The following is an 11959-nucleotide window of genomic DNA, read 5'->3' as shown; positions in this document are numbered from 1 at the left end:
CTTTTTAAAATCATTAGTGAGTAATGTGTCCTAACCAGCCAAATATATGTATGTATGTATTTAATATACTATATATTTGCTAATTTGAAAACTTTGAAGTAAAAAATACTGAATATTAATGTTTTGTTAGGGGCAATAAAAGAAAAAAAAGAGTGTTTACGTGCCTTCATGTGTACAACTACCTGTGTGTCTGTACATATCTCCCACTGGGTGCGCCCCACACGCACAACCTTTCTTTATGAGTCACAAGTCCACCACGACTCATGAGATGTTCTCAACATCCCGCCCCCTCCCACTCCTTACCATTCACCACCACCTCCCCCTCCCTCCGAGCCATTCCTGAATCTGAGAGACAGATGAGTCAGCAACGGCACATGCCGGCTTGTGCCAAGCGATAAGCTTCCTCTCATATTCTGTCCCTCCTCCTCCCCGCCACCATCCATCTCTACCCACATTGCCCTGCCACAAAAGGCTGTGATTCACGCACCGATTACCGTCTGAGGTTTAAAAATAAGTCCATGCAATGCTGGAAGATGTATCCCGCGGTCCTGCAAAAACAAAGGCACACAAACATCCAACAGTGATTGTCACATACACTACAGGAGATGCTGAAGGCTCAGTTACAGTGAATGCTGAGAGAGTGTTTTGCAGCGACCTCATAGCTGCAAGAGTTCTGGTTGTGTCATTGAAGTTTAGCTTAAAAAACAATAGAAAGAAAGATATAAAGCTAGAAAGAAAGAAATGTTCGTTCTCTTTGGATAAAAGTTCATCAGAAGTTTTCAAAGAGGATCATGTGCATGTCATCCTGTGTTACAATCTATACTTAGGCTGCAGCAGAGAGGGAATAATTGGCTTTACATTGACCTTATGACAGAAATAAGGGTACATTCACATGATGGATCAAGTGAAAAAGTAAGATTTTTATTTATTTTATTTTATTTATTTTTTTCATTTTGGGGGGTGGGGGTGCTAAAGAATTGAGTGCTTGTTTCTGGAAAACCTCAGGTGGTAAGTCGGATCAGTATAAGTCAATCTACCTTCATCAACTTACTGACCATCCAAGTGTTTCTGGAAACTCTATTTTTATTATCAATGAAATTCAAAACATAATCCCTAATACTATTGTAACTCTTTATTAGTAATATGTTAATGGCCACCTCTGCATTCCAGTGATCAATTAAAAAAAAACAAACAATAATGATCATCAGCTGAACCCCTAAAATTCATGTCATGCTCATGGAAAGACATGTAAAAGACTTTAAACGTCACTCTTTTAATGGATGACGGCTGCAATGAATGTCAAATAAAACATGACTAGTTACAGTAACTCCTCATGTCATAGTTAACTGTTGTCTTTTCTGATGATTCTCTATTTTAGTTCCCTCCAGCAAAATTTATTAGAAATGCTCGGAAAGTGCTCTTGTAAACAAGAATCAATGCTAACGTGTTTGCTTTTTATAGAGCCCTTTGGTTACATCACTGCTTTATAGTAGCTGCCACAAATGTAGACACTGAATGTTTCAAGAAGTACTTGTTAGGCCCGATTTATGGAGCTGAAAAAGTAAGTAAGCAGGAAACAATTTTCTCTTTGACTTTGTGAAGAAATACTATCACCCTGACCAATAATTATTTTGGAATTACTTGGAATAACAGTGCACCGTGTTTTTCAGCAGGAGCCTGGAGTCAGCATTTGATACCATCTTCTATCGGCTGCTTCCTGCAGCGCCTCCATTGATCTCTGTCCAAAAGACCACAACAAGTCATAAAAGGATTTCAGGACAGTCGCCAAGATGTGCATATACTAAAGTGGTTATGATACACAAGGCTTTTAAAAGCCAAGGTTTCTCCAACTGTATGTCTACATGAAGAATAAGCAAACAAGCCTGAGACAGAAATGATTACTAAGCACAAATGCATCATGGGAGTGTCTTGTATCAGCCTCCTGCGAGATTACAAATGTTGTAGTAGAAACACATCAGACGTGAGAGCATGAACATGCTGCGGGATATTCGATTTCTCAACGTTCTCAGTGGGCACATATTCAGTTTGAGACATTTCCGAAGCCAGTGAACACAGTTCATTTTCATATAAATATTTATTGCAGAGGAGGTATGTTTTTTATGTACATGCTATCACAATGTAACACAATATAAATCTACCAAATATTCCCATATATTGATGCTATAAGCTTGTCATAGAGCAATAAGTTATAACAAGCACATAATACAGTGGGTAAGGGACAGTATCACTCACTATACACTTTGTAACAGTCCATAAAAGATCTTTTTTTTCTCTTTTTTGTTCTACCAAGGGCAGTGAAACATCGGTCCTACTAAATTCTTGAATTCATGCAGAAGCCACAAGAGCAAGATTTACGACGTTACAGCATTGAATAGTAGTAATAGCAATAGTAGTAGTTGTATTTGCCATTGGGTGACTTGGTTTGGTCACAAGAAAAGAGAGAATTCAGGATTAAATGAAAGTAGCTGCACCATGGTAAAGATCTGATCGGTGGACAAAGAGCTACAGGACACAGTGTTGTCTATGTCAAGATGGTACAAGAACAATGGTCTCGATTAGCACATCCAAGTAAAATGGTTGAAGGTGAAACGTACGGCTGAAATACAATGACAACCTCCAGAGAAACAGACAGTTAAGACACTGGTTATGTTTACACAGTTCAACATATAGACAGCTATGAACTGGCTGGACTGAAGAATGCTACTGCAAGTGCACGATCTGAAGTTGTGCAAATAAACATGACAGAGAATGACTGTTTTTTTTTTTTAAGTATAATGGTGGGATACTGTACTGTATTATTTTCTGCTCTAACTCTACTTGTGTTTCCTCATCGTTATCTAAAAATATTGTGTGTGTAAAAGTTTAAAATTAACATAAATATATATACAAGTAAATAAAAAGTGTGTTTTAACACCAGAGGGGGAAAAAAAATCACATCTTCACTTCGAAAATCCATTAAAAAAAAAACTTATTTTCATGTGTTTTTAAACAAATTGATTAAATTTTTACCCAAATCAGAGCCTGTAGACTTCTAATGAATGTGTAATAAACACATTTGCTCAAATAGGTTTCCTACAAGGACAAAAAAAAGCTCGCTTTAAAAACATACGGCACATTATTTATCACTCAGGGCAGTAAAATGCAAAGTGGCAGTGAAATAATTTTTTTTTAAAAAGTGCTTTTGAAAGATACAGTAAGTGTTATCATACCAGGGTCCAGGATTCCCACAGAACGTAGTTCATCTACTACCACGATGCATATGATGGATGATGCCTAACATCTGGTTCACAATATCATATAGATCCATCAAAGCATTACAGTCAGTCCATGCACGAATACAGTTCTTCTCAGACACCAGCAAAAGAGCTCATAAAGCAGAGGTGATGACAAATCTCACGCTTAAAGGCAAACACTACACATTTGAAATATTTCAAACGAGCCCCCCACAGGTCAGTGGCAGAGGTAATTTCCCAGTGGATGGAGGCAGATATAAAACATAGCATCTAAATCATGTTTATGGAGTTTAGCTGTGGAGATGTGTCAGCACGTTAAACCAAATCAGATAAGAATGGTCACAAGTATTTGTCACTGGATTGTTTTCTGTTGAGCTGCGCCATAGAAGTTTAGCAATTTCAGAACGGAGTTTAATCCAATGTGAGCTTAGTAACATTCTCACTGACAAGCACTGATTTTTTTAATAATAATCACAATTAGTAAGGACTCCTATAGATATTAGGACAATCCTATCATGAGGGATTTGACAGCAGTTACAATCAGTGACGACATTCAGTGATACCATGTAATTCTCACAACATATCATAAAGTACTGCAGATGCTATAATACATAGTTTTCTTCACACTACTGTTACTATTTTAAGTGGGAGTTTTCTTTTTATCACTTGAATCCCAAGATGGACAGTGCCTGATAGCATATAGACATTTTGATACAAAACACTAGACAAATCAAAACCTTAAAAAAGGTTTGTTCCAATTAGTAATCGTTAATCACAATGCTAAGTCTAATTCTAAAAATTGTGAGCATTATGAACCGGTTGTCCTTTAGTTTACTTTGCATTAAACTGGTAAGCACATGCATCATGCTATTTCTCAACAGTCAATACAGAACTGCAAATTAAAGGAACAATGAGAGATTAATGCTAATCTTTAAAAATTGATCTTAAAATATTAAAACTTAGATCATATTTTTGACCAAATTGGTTTTATTTCTGCAGCTCTGGCCATGGTTTCTGTCAAACAACATTGTACTCACCAAAATTATTGCTTAGATCTGGAAAAAAAAAAAAATGGTGACACTGCCGACAAGAGCAGATATACAAGTGGTCAGGCCACGTGATCACACAAGCTTTAAAGCTACAAAATAAACTAAACTGCTTTACTTGGAGGCAAAGCGAGCACACAGGAAATACAATAACTTTTCTGCAGATAGATCCTGTGTCGTGGTCAGGGATGATTTTCCCTTAGTTGCCAATGCCATCTCAATAGATGGTGCGCCAGTGCCAGAAAAATAAGTCCATCCATGAAAAAATAAAGCTCTCGCAAAAAGGACCAAAAAAGTTGATGAAACGTCACGGTAACGATAACATCAACATATCGATTCCTACATATGTTTATAATGTCAGACTGATTTAAAGAAGTGAAACTAAATGATGATTTGGTCTCATTATGATGCTATAATGTGCCACAAAGGTGCTCGGATATTAATTTTACTGTTTGTCTTAATTTTCTTTTCCTAGCAAATATACATATACATATGTATTGGAGGTAATTCACAGTTTGGTTCATACCTCAGTTTTTTTTTTGTTTTTGTTTTGTTTTTTGGATGCAGGGTTTTATTAACAATGTATTGTCCCTGAATGCCTCACAACACAAACAACCGACACTCTGTCCTGTCCCTGAACTCATCACCAGAGCTGACACCGATAGACAGCTTAAACCAAGTCTTCTTCTTCTCATTTTCTTAACATGCTCGCAGTCAAAGCAAGGGTTAGATCCTCTTACAACAACAAGATCATATTTCTAGGATTTTAAAAACCAAAGAAGACGATCCAGATTACGATAAACCACAATGCTTCTTTAAAACTAACCTGTTAACCTGATCACTGTTTTCTCTGACCGAGGCAGGAAATGTAAAGTCAGAAAGTGCCGTCAGAACCTGATCATATATCAAACTAGAGAGATTTAACTTACTGCATTCAATTTTGATGTAACATCAGACACACACACATACAGCACACATATACTTGCCAAGCCAACACAAAGACCCATGCTGGATTCATAAACAAAGCTGGTGCAAATCATTTGCCCATTAGTGCCTCTGCATTCTTCTATATCCGTACTTTTTACATACATACTTGTACACATGAGCCGTTTTTACACACATTCATGTTAATGTTGCCCTCGTATAATCTTTACCATTCAGACTGAGCTTTTTGAAATATGAAAGCAAGAAAGTGAGCGCATGTGGCATTAAAAAAGTAACCTAAAACAACATTACATATTTGTCATCACATTAACTGCTTTTGTTGATAAACCAGTAGAGTCCAACTACTGTCATTACCTGGCTGTGCATGCTGTTTATATAATTCACCGTCACAAAGTGCTGAAGAAGAAGTCACTTACTTCACTTCAGACCGGTACAAGACAATGCTAGCATGTTAGTTAGGCACATACAGTACATCTCTGCAGACGTGGAAGCATTTTAATCTGCAGAGAACTACAATTAAATAGATCGAAACAAAAAACGAGTCTGATTTTGGTTGATGCGTGGCATCCTGTGTGACATCATGCCGTGAGGGTGAAAATAAGAAGACAAAATGTACAAGAAGAACAAAAAAGAAAAAGTCTGTCTTCACTTTTATGAAGTTGAATAAAGTGCTATAGATTGATTTCCTTTCTGAAGCTTTCCCTCTGTTCCAAGGGTTGAACACTAACTAATACAGTTAAAAACAAAACATACCCCTTGGTAAATGTCATCTTCTTCTTTGGCTTTCACTTTTGTAGTTTGAACTTTCATCATTCATCCTTTTTATTTCCCCCCCACAAAACAATATTGTTATCTACACCTCAGTAGTCATGCCATATCAAGAAGTGATGATAATGCACAATAAAGAACCATAGAAGAATGGGAGTCTGATTACAAAACAGACTTTCAACATTGCTCATGAAGTGCTCATGAAGTGAAAATCAAAAGTTGCATAATTAGTCTAAGATTTATATTCAGGAATTCCTGTAATTGTCTGGAATGCTTGATATGACCTTGTTTCGCTTTTTTGTATGTTTTACATTTCAAAATAGGTAAAATAGGAACAAAACCTCTTAAAGGAAGGCAACTTGTGGAACTTAATCAACTTTTCTTCCAAGTCACCGTACTAAGAGTAAAAGGTAATATTTAACGATTTTCCAAGTGAAAAAAGTATACATCAGTAACTAGAACTTCAACGGTCCATTAAAGTTGAGTGTCATGCCTTCTTGCTTGATGTGCTATCCTCGAAGTCCCAGGGACAAACATCTGCCGTTTTCGTGGAGCTTACAACCCCACCTTTAGGATTAGGATTGCTCTGTTTCGACACATTTTTGTCTGTACCTTTTTTATCTGACGTATCCTCAAAATCCCACGGACAGACTTCGGCCTGCTTTGCTTTGGCTGCTCCTACATTTGCGCTTTTCCTTTTTTCTACTAATGGCACCTCTTGATGAGCCTCTACGTCCCACGGGCATACCTCAGCCATTCTTTCTTGGCTCACGTGCTTTTCTGAAGACTTTGTCTTGTCCTTTACTTTTGTTCTGCTTTTCTCATCATCAGTATCTTTTGATTTCTCTTTTTCAACTGTTCTTGTGGAAAGGGCACCCTTCTTTTTCGAAGGTGACTCCTTGGTTTTAGATAGTTGTGAGGGACAAGGTGTCCGCTCAGAATTTGGAGATACAGCAGTGCTGTCGAACTCCCATGGACATACCTCAGCTTTTGAAACTGGTGGCTGGAGTGAACCTCCTACTTTGGATGGATCTGAAATGGTACTTCTGCCTATGCCATCCACTGGAGAGGTGCCTTTTGTCTGTTTTGTAATACCTGGTGAGTGTGCTAATTCTGTTGTCTTTTGAAGCTCTTCAAAGTCCCATGGACAAACATTTGCCCGATGTGTTTTAGAGCTTTCTACTGCGGGATGAGATTGCTGGGTTTTACCAAGTTGGCTAGCCTGACTGGCCATTGGCTGCTTTGACCCCTCCACTTGACTAGTACTAGTCTCATTTCCATCTTCCCATGGACATACCTCTGCCCGAACAGCAGTGGTCCTCTGTATTTCCTTTGAATTCCTACCACTGGATGGCAAATGATCAGAAAGTCTCTGCTTCTGCTGCTGAGATTTGGCTGCCTTGGTGCTTCCTCCGTGAACTGTTGTTGTTTCCTTTGGTGCTATAGATACATGTTTTTGGACCTTGTTTTCAGACGGAGTTGGGGGATCCTCCACTTCCCAGGGACATACTTCTGAGAGATCATAGAGGTCCTTACTCTTAACTGGATCAGAACAAATTGTAGGATGGCTGCCACTCACAGGCTGTTTCATATTCCTACCTTTTGCCACAGTCTCTTTGTACTCAACCGACTGGCTAATAATCATCTTAGGTTGGTATTCATTGTCTGGTTCTGCACTGACCCTTGTGTCTTTGCTCTTTGGCTGACACTTTTTATTGCTGTCCTCTGCATTCTGGGTCTTTGTTGTCAAGCCCAAAGTCTTCTCTTTGGCACTGGCAATCACACTAAGGGACTTCTGGAGCATGGAGGCTCTAGGATGAAGTGGTTTCTTATCTGCAGTAAGGTTATGAGCACTGGCTGACTTGCAGACTAAAGGGACTGATTCTGTAGACTCACTGGGGACATTTATATTTTCACTAGATGTCTTCTTGACCAGCTTCTTGCCCATAAGTGTATCCAGCAGGGAGCCTTCAGCGGTGGTCACCTCCATCTTGTCTGTTGCTGAGCTGTTGGAGTCTTCACTCTGGTCACGCACGTGGTCATAGCTACTGTGAGACTTCTTTAGAGAGAAAACATTGTTCTTCATTGTCTCCTCTTTTGCTGGTTTTCCTAGGTGAGTCGGCTCCACAGGGTTCTTCTTCAACATGCACATGCTGTTACGTTTGCTCCCATGTTCTCCAGACTCTTTGTCTTCGCGGCTGCACTGCCTGTGTACTGAGTCGGGAATCTCAGTGATGCGCCTCATTAATGAGCGACCCAGCCCTTTCTTGGAGCTGCGCTTCTTCTGGAGATGAGGGTTGTTTGCCAGCATCTTCTTCCTCTTGTAAATCTCCAACTGTGAGTAGAGTTTCTTGAGCTCCTCCTAAAGATTTATCAATGAACCATGGGACAGAGAGATGCAATGTGATCAATTTCCTGCTTAGAACAAGTCATAACCTTTAAAAGTGATTTCTAATCGAAACACTTTTACAAGAAAGCAGACTTTCTACTGCACAGAGAACATGCAGTACATACCTATGACAGTCAACTACAAACAATTGTTAAATGATGCGCTACGCAATATCACATGCGTGCTGAAAAGAAAATCAAACACGGGACTGTCTTGGACATCATCAAATAAGGAAATGGAGAATGTTTTGATGTTAGGTCTGAAACAGCCTCAGCTAAGGTCTTGAATTTGATGCATTGGTGTTACTGTAAAATCTGTGTCGATCCAGTTCAATGACTGCTCTCAATACGGAGGCTGACATCATAATAGCACTCCTTCTGATGAATAGGATAAATAGGCTTGAACTGCCCAAATCTTTTGGTAGAGAGACTTCTTCAGCTCTAACAGACAAACAGAAATCTCTGCTCACATTGGTACATTTTTCCCAAAGACTGTCGCAAGACCTTACGGCACAGCCATTAATAGAACTGAGATGGCCCATTTCGTCGGGTGTCTGCAATAAAGAACTGCCATAACTCAGTATTTTTGGAGGATTCAATAGGTATTACCAGGTTATACAATGGAGATGGAAAGGTAAACGGAAAACTCCTCACCCGAATGTCCTCAGGATCCAGACTGTGTTCACTCCACGCAGACGTTATGCTGCTGTTAAGGTACGATCCAGATCGACCCATGTCCAGCTCATCCTCATAGGCTTCAGAGGCTATATCATCTCTCATGTGGGTGCCAGCAAAAAGGAACTGGGTGGATTACAAAAAAGAGATTATTATTTGGATAACCTCCAAATATGAATAATAATCACAATTTAACACTGGTGTAATTCTATATTTTGCCAACAAATCCCATGGAAAATCAAAATCAACAATGTTAGCATGTTATTTATTACTTAGAAATTTTTCTTGTCTGCCTCAAAACCCATTGGTCCCAATAAACATGTAAAGTTTTAAAATACATTCACAAAAATCACAAAAACATAGATTTACAAGTTAGCTAGTTCCAAAAACTGGGATACAGGGGTACTTTTATTAAATGTTTTTCAAACAGGAGTAAGTAGTGAATTTATTTGTGAATTCTGCATTAATAAACATGTGGCACAATGGCGATTAACAACAATAAGACTTATGTGCATACTTGTGTGATGCTTAAATGAAGGAACCTGTAACCCAGTATAAAAGTGAGGCTCATTGATGTGTTATAGTATTTTCAGAGTGGCAGTTCATGGTTCTACCCTTTACCAGACATTCACTATGTAGAGAGTGTTTCATTGTTAGTTTAGTTTTTGTCATACAAATCGTTGACGATAAATATATATTGCCAGCTTTTTCCTTTACTTTACATTGCACTGCACTCTCAAAATCTTCAAGTGAAAAACTGCAAAGTGCCTTACAAACAGACATTAACGCTTCCCCAACCAACCACCACCACAACAAATACTGTACATGAAAAAACATTTCCAAATGTAAGTGGTAATAAATACATTGTAGTCATTGAGTTTTATACCATTTACTAAATGTCTGTATACATCTTAGCTGCAGGTACACATATGAATACCTTAGTCTAATTTAGTAGTCTACATTTCAGTTTTTACTTTACTCAAAGTAAAATAATGTGAAACATGAATTTTACCTTAGGAATGAGTAGAAGTCCCAAAGTAACTGTTACAGTTAAGTGGGTGTGAGTGAAGAACAGCAGCAGCATCCAGTCTGGATGGAGCTCAGGAGCAAGAGTGAACCTGTCAGAATGTAAAGTGGGAAAAGGGTAGGGAGAAAAGATTTACAGGACAAGAAAGAGAGAGAGAGGCTGAATGTACTCTGAATACAACACAGAGATACAGACGCTTACCTAATGTTAAAATATCTCCTGGCAGCAGATAACATTACTGTTGTTCACACTACACTGTGTGTAATAACGTAATCATTAATCAAGACGTTCAACTGTATGTTTACTGACAGCTTATTTTATTACCTGTGCTCCCATTTGTTTCAGTGCAAAGAGTTTTGTCAATAAACACATGCTAAACATTCTTATGATGGCTGATTGTGAAATTCCAAATGTACTGTGCATATACTGTAACTGCACTGATTCAATTATGCTGTGATATTCATAAATACAGCTCTGTCTGCAGTAAATCTCTGAGGTACAGATGGAGCCGGGAGAGACACAGACCAGCACACTTAATGTGTTTTCAGCCAAAGTAGATTTATACACTATCTGTCTGGGCGTCAATTCCACTGCCTCATATAACGTTACGCTTGGGTGAGCATTTTGCCAGCAAGGACACATTATTTTCCTCATTCATTCAATTGGATTCACAATAAAGGGGAGTGACCTTGATCTGGTCACAAGATTCTGCCTATTTATACATCAGACAGTTACACACTGGGCTGGCTGTGGAGCAGCAGTTGGTGGAAAATGAGACAATTACTGGCAGAAACGACAGTGGTGTGAGGAGAAGCTCCAGCCCTTTATTTAAAATCAACTAACAGGCTTTCAACACCTCATGCGCACTAAGGATATGGAGGCATGTTCTGTCAGATGCTAATTTAACCAGAGCCTATTTCAGCAAAGGCCATCTAGCAGACTCATTACGATGTTGAAGTTGGCAAATGGCTAATTAACGGACAGTTACTGTTGTAATAGATTAGAAGCATGAATGAAGGCAAAGGTCCAGCATATGAAAATGTCCCAAAGCTTTGAAGTGTTCCCTCCCTTATATTTTGTGAGGAGATGCGGTGCAGATGAGGATTTAATAACCTTGGCATGCTGTCTCCTCTCCTCTCCTGCAGCATCTCTCTCAAACGCTCCCCATCACTCCCAGCCATTACGTTCCCTGAATTTTCTCCAAGCATCCCGTTCACACCTTGACTGAAATCTGACGACTATCATAGCAAACAAGGATGTCTGAGCCTTAACTAGTCACGGTGGGATCAAAAAGCAGGTTCTGCGAGCAACACAGAACTAACTAACAAGCCCCAGTACACAGTGGTCTCCGGTGGCAGCCAGGCAGCATCAACTTGCCACACCAGGCAACTGTCCAATTTATTGGTGGCCTTGTCTGGCAATCTTCTGCATAGAAAGGAGTTGGCAATGCAATCATGAAGAGCCAGATGCTCAAGTACCCAGAAAAACTGTTAAAAACTCTGTTTCTTCCTAGAACCTATCCAACTATACATCAGTGATACACAATTTATTGGCAATGGATGTTAATTTTTAACTGGAATATGGCTGCCAATAATTTTAGCTATTTATGCTGCCTTGCAAAAACAATAAATCACTCTGACATGGTTCATTAGCAAATAATGTGATGGAGCTGAGCTCTCAATTAGGGAGACTCCAACTATAGCTGGCTGCGGTGGTGTCAGTTTAAACATCTCATTTATAAGCTGCACGGTGCAGTTTGACATGTACACTGGAGGGAAAGCGTCGATTCCACTGCAATAAAATACAGCTCTCAGATGAACAGGGTGGTTGAGCCCAATGCTGCAGCCTGTATGTGA

General features: G+C 39.1%; 1 protein-coding gene across 1 annotated transcript in view; it reads right to left on the bottom strand.

Moving 5' to 3' along the window:
- Positions 1-2952: 2952 nt before the first annotated feature.
- Positions 2953-11959, bottom strand: part of gpr158a (G protein-coupled receptor 158a) — a 52233-nt gene continuing 43226 nt past the window's right edge. The window contains exons 9-11 of the mRNA XM_026364325.1: positions 10089-10194; positions 9056-9202; positions 2953-8375 (exon numbers count right to left, since the gene is read on the bottom strand). Of these exons, the coding sequence (XP_026220110.1) occupies positions 6501-8375; positions 9056-9202; positions 10089-10194 (2128 nt within the window). The 3' untranslated portion in view covers positions 2953-6500. The remainder of the gene's footprint in view (positions 8376-9055; positions 9203-10088; positions 10195-11959) is intronic.

This window comes from Anabas testudineus, chromosome 2, assembly GCF_900324465.2.
Source record: "Anabas testudineus chromosome 2, fAnaTes1.2, whole genome shotgun sequence".
Taxonomy (NCBI): Eukaryota; Metazoa; Chordata; class Actinopteri; order Anabantiformes; family Anabantidae; genus Anabas; species Anabas testudineus.
Note: the sequence above shows the minus strand (reverse complement) of the source record. Positions and strands in the feature narration are given on the sequence as shown.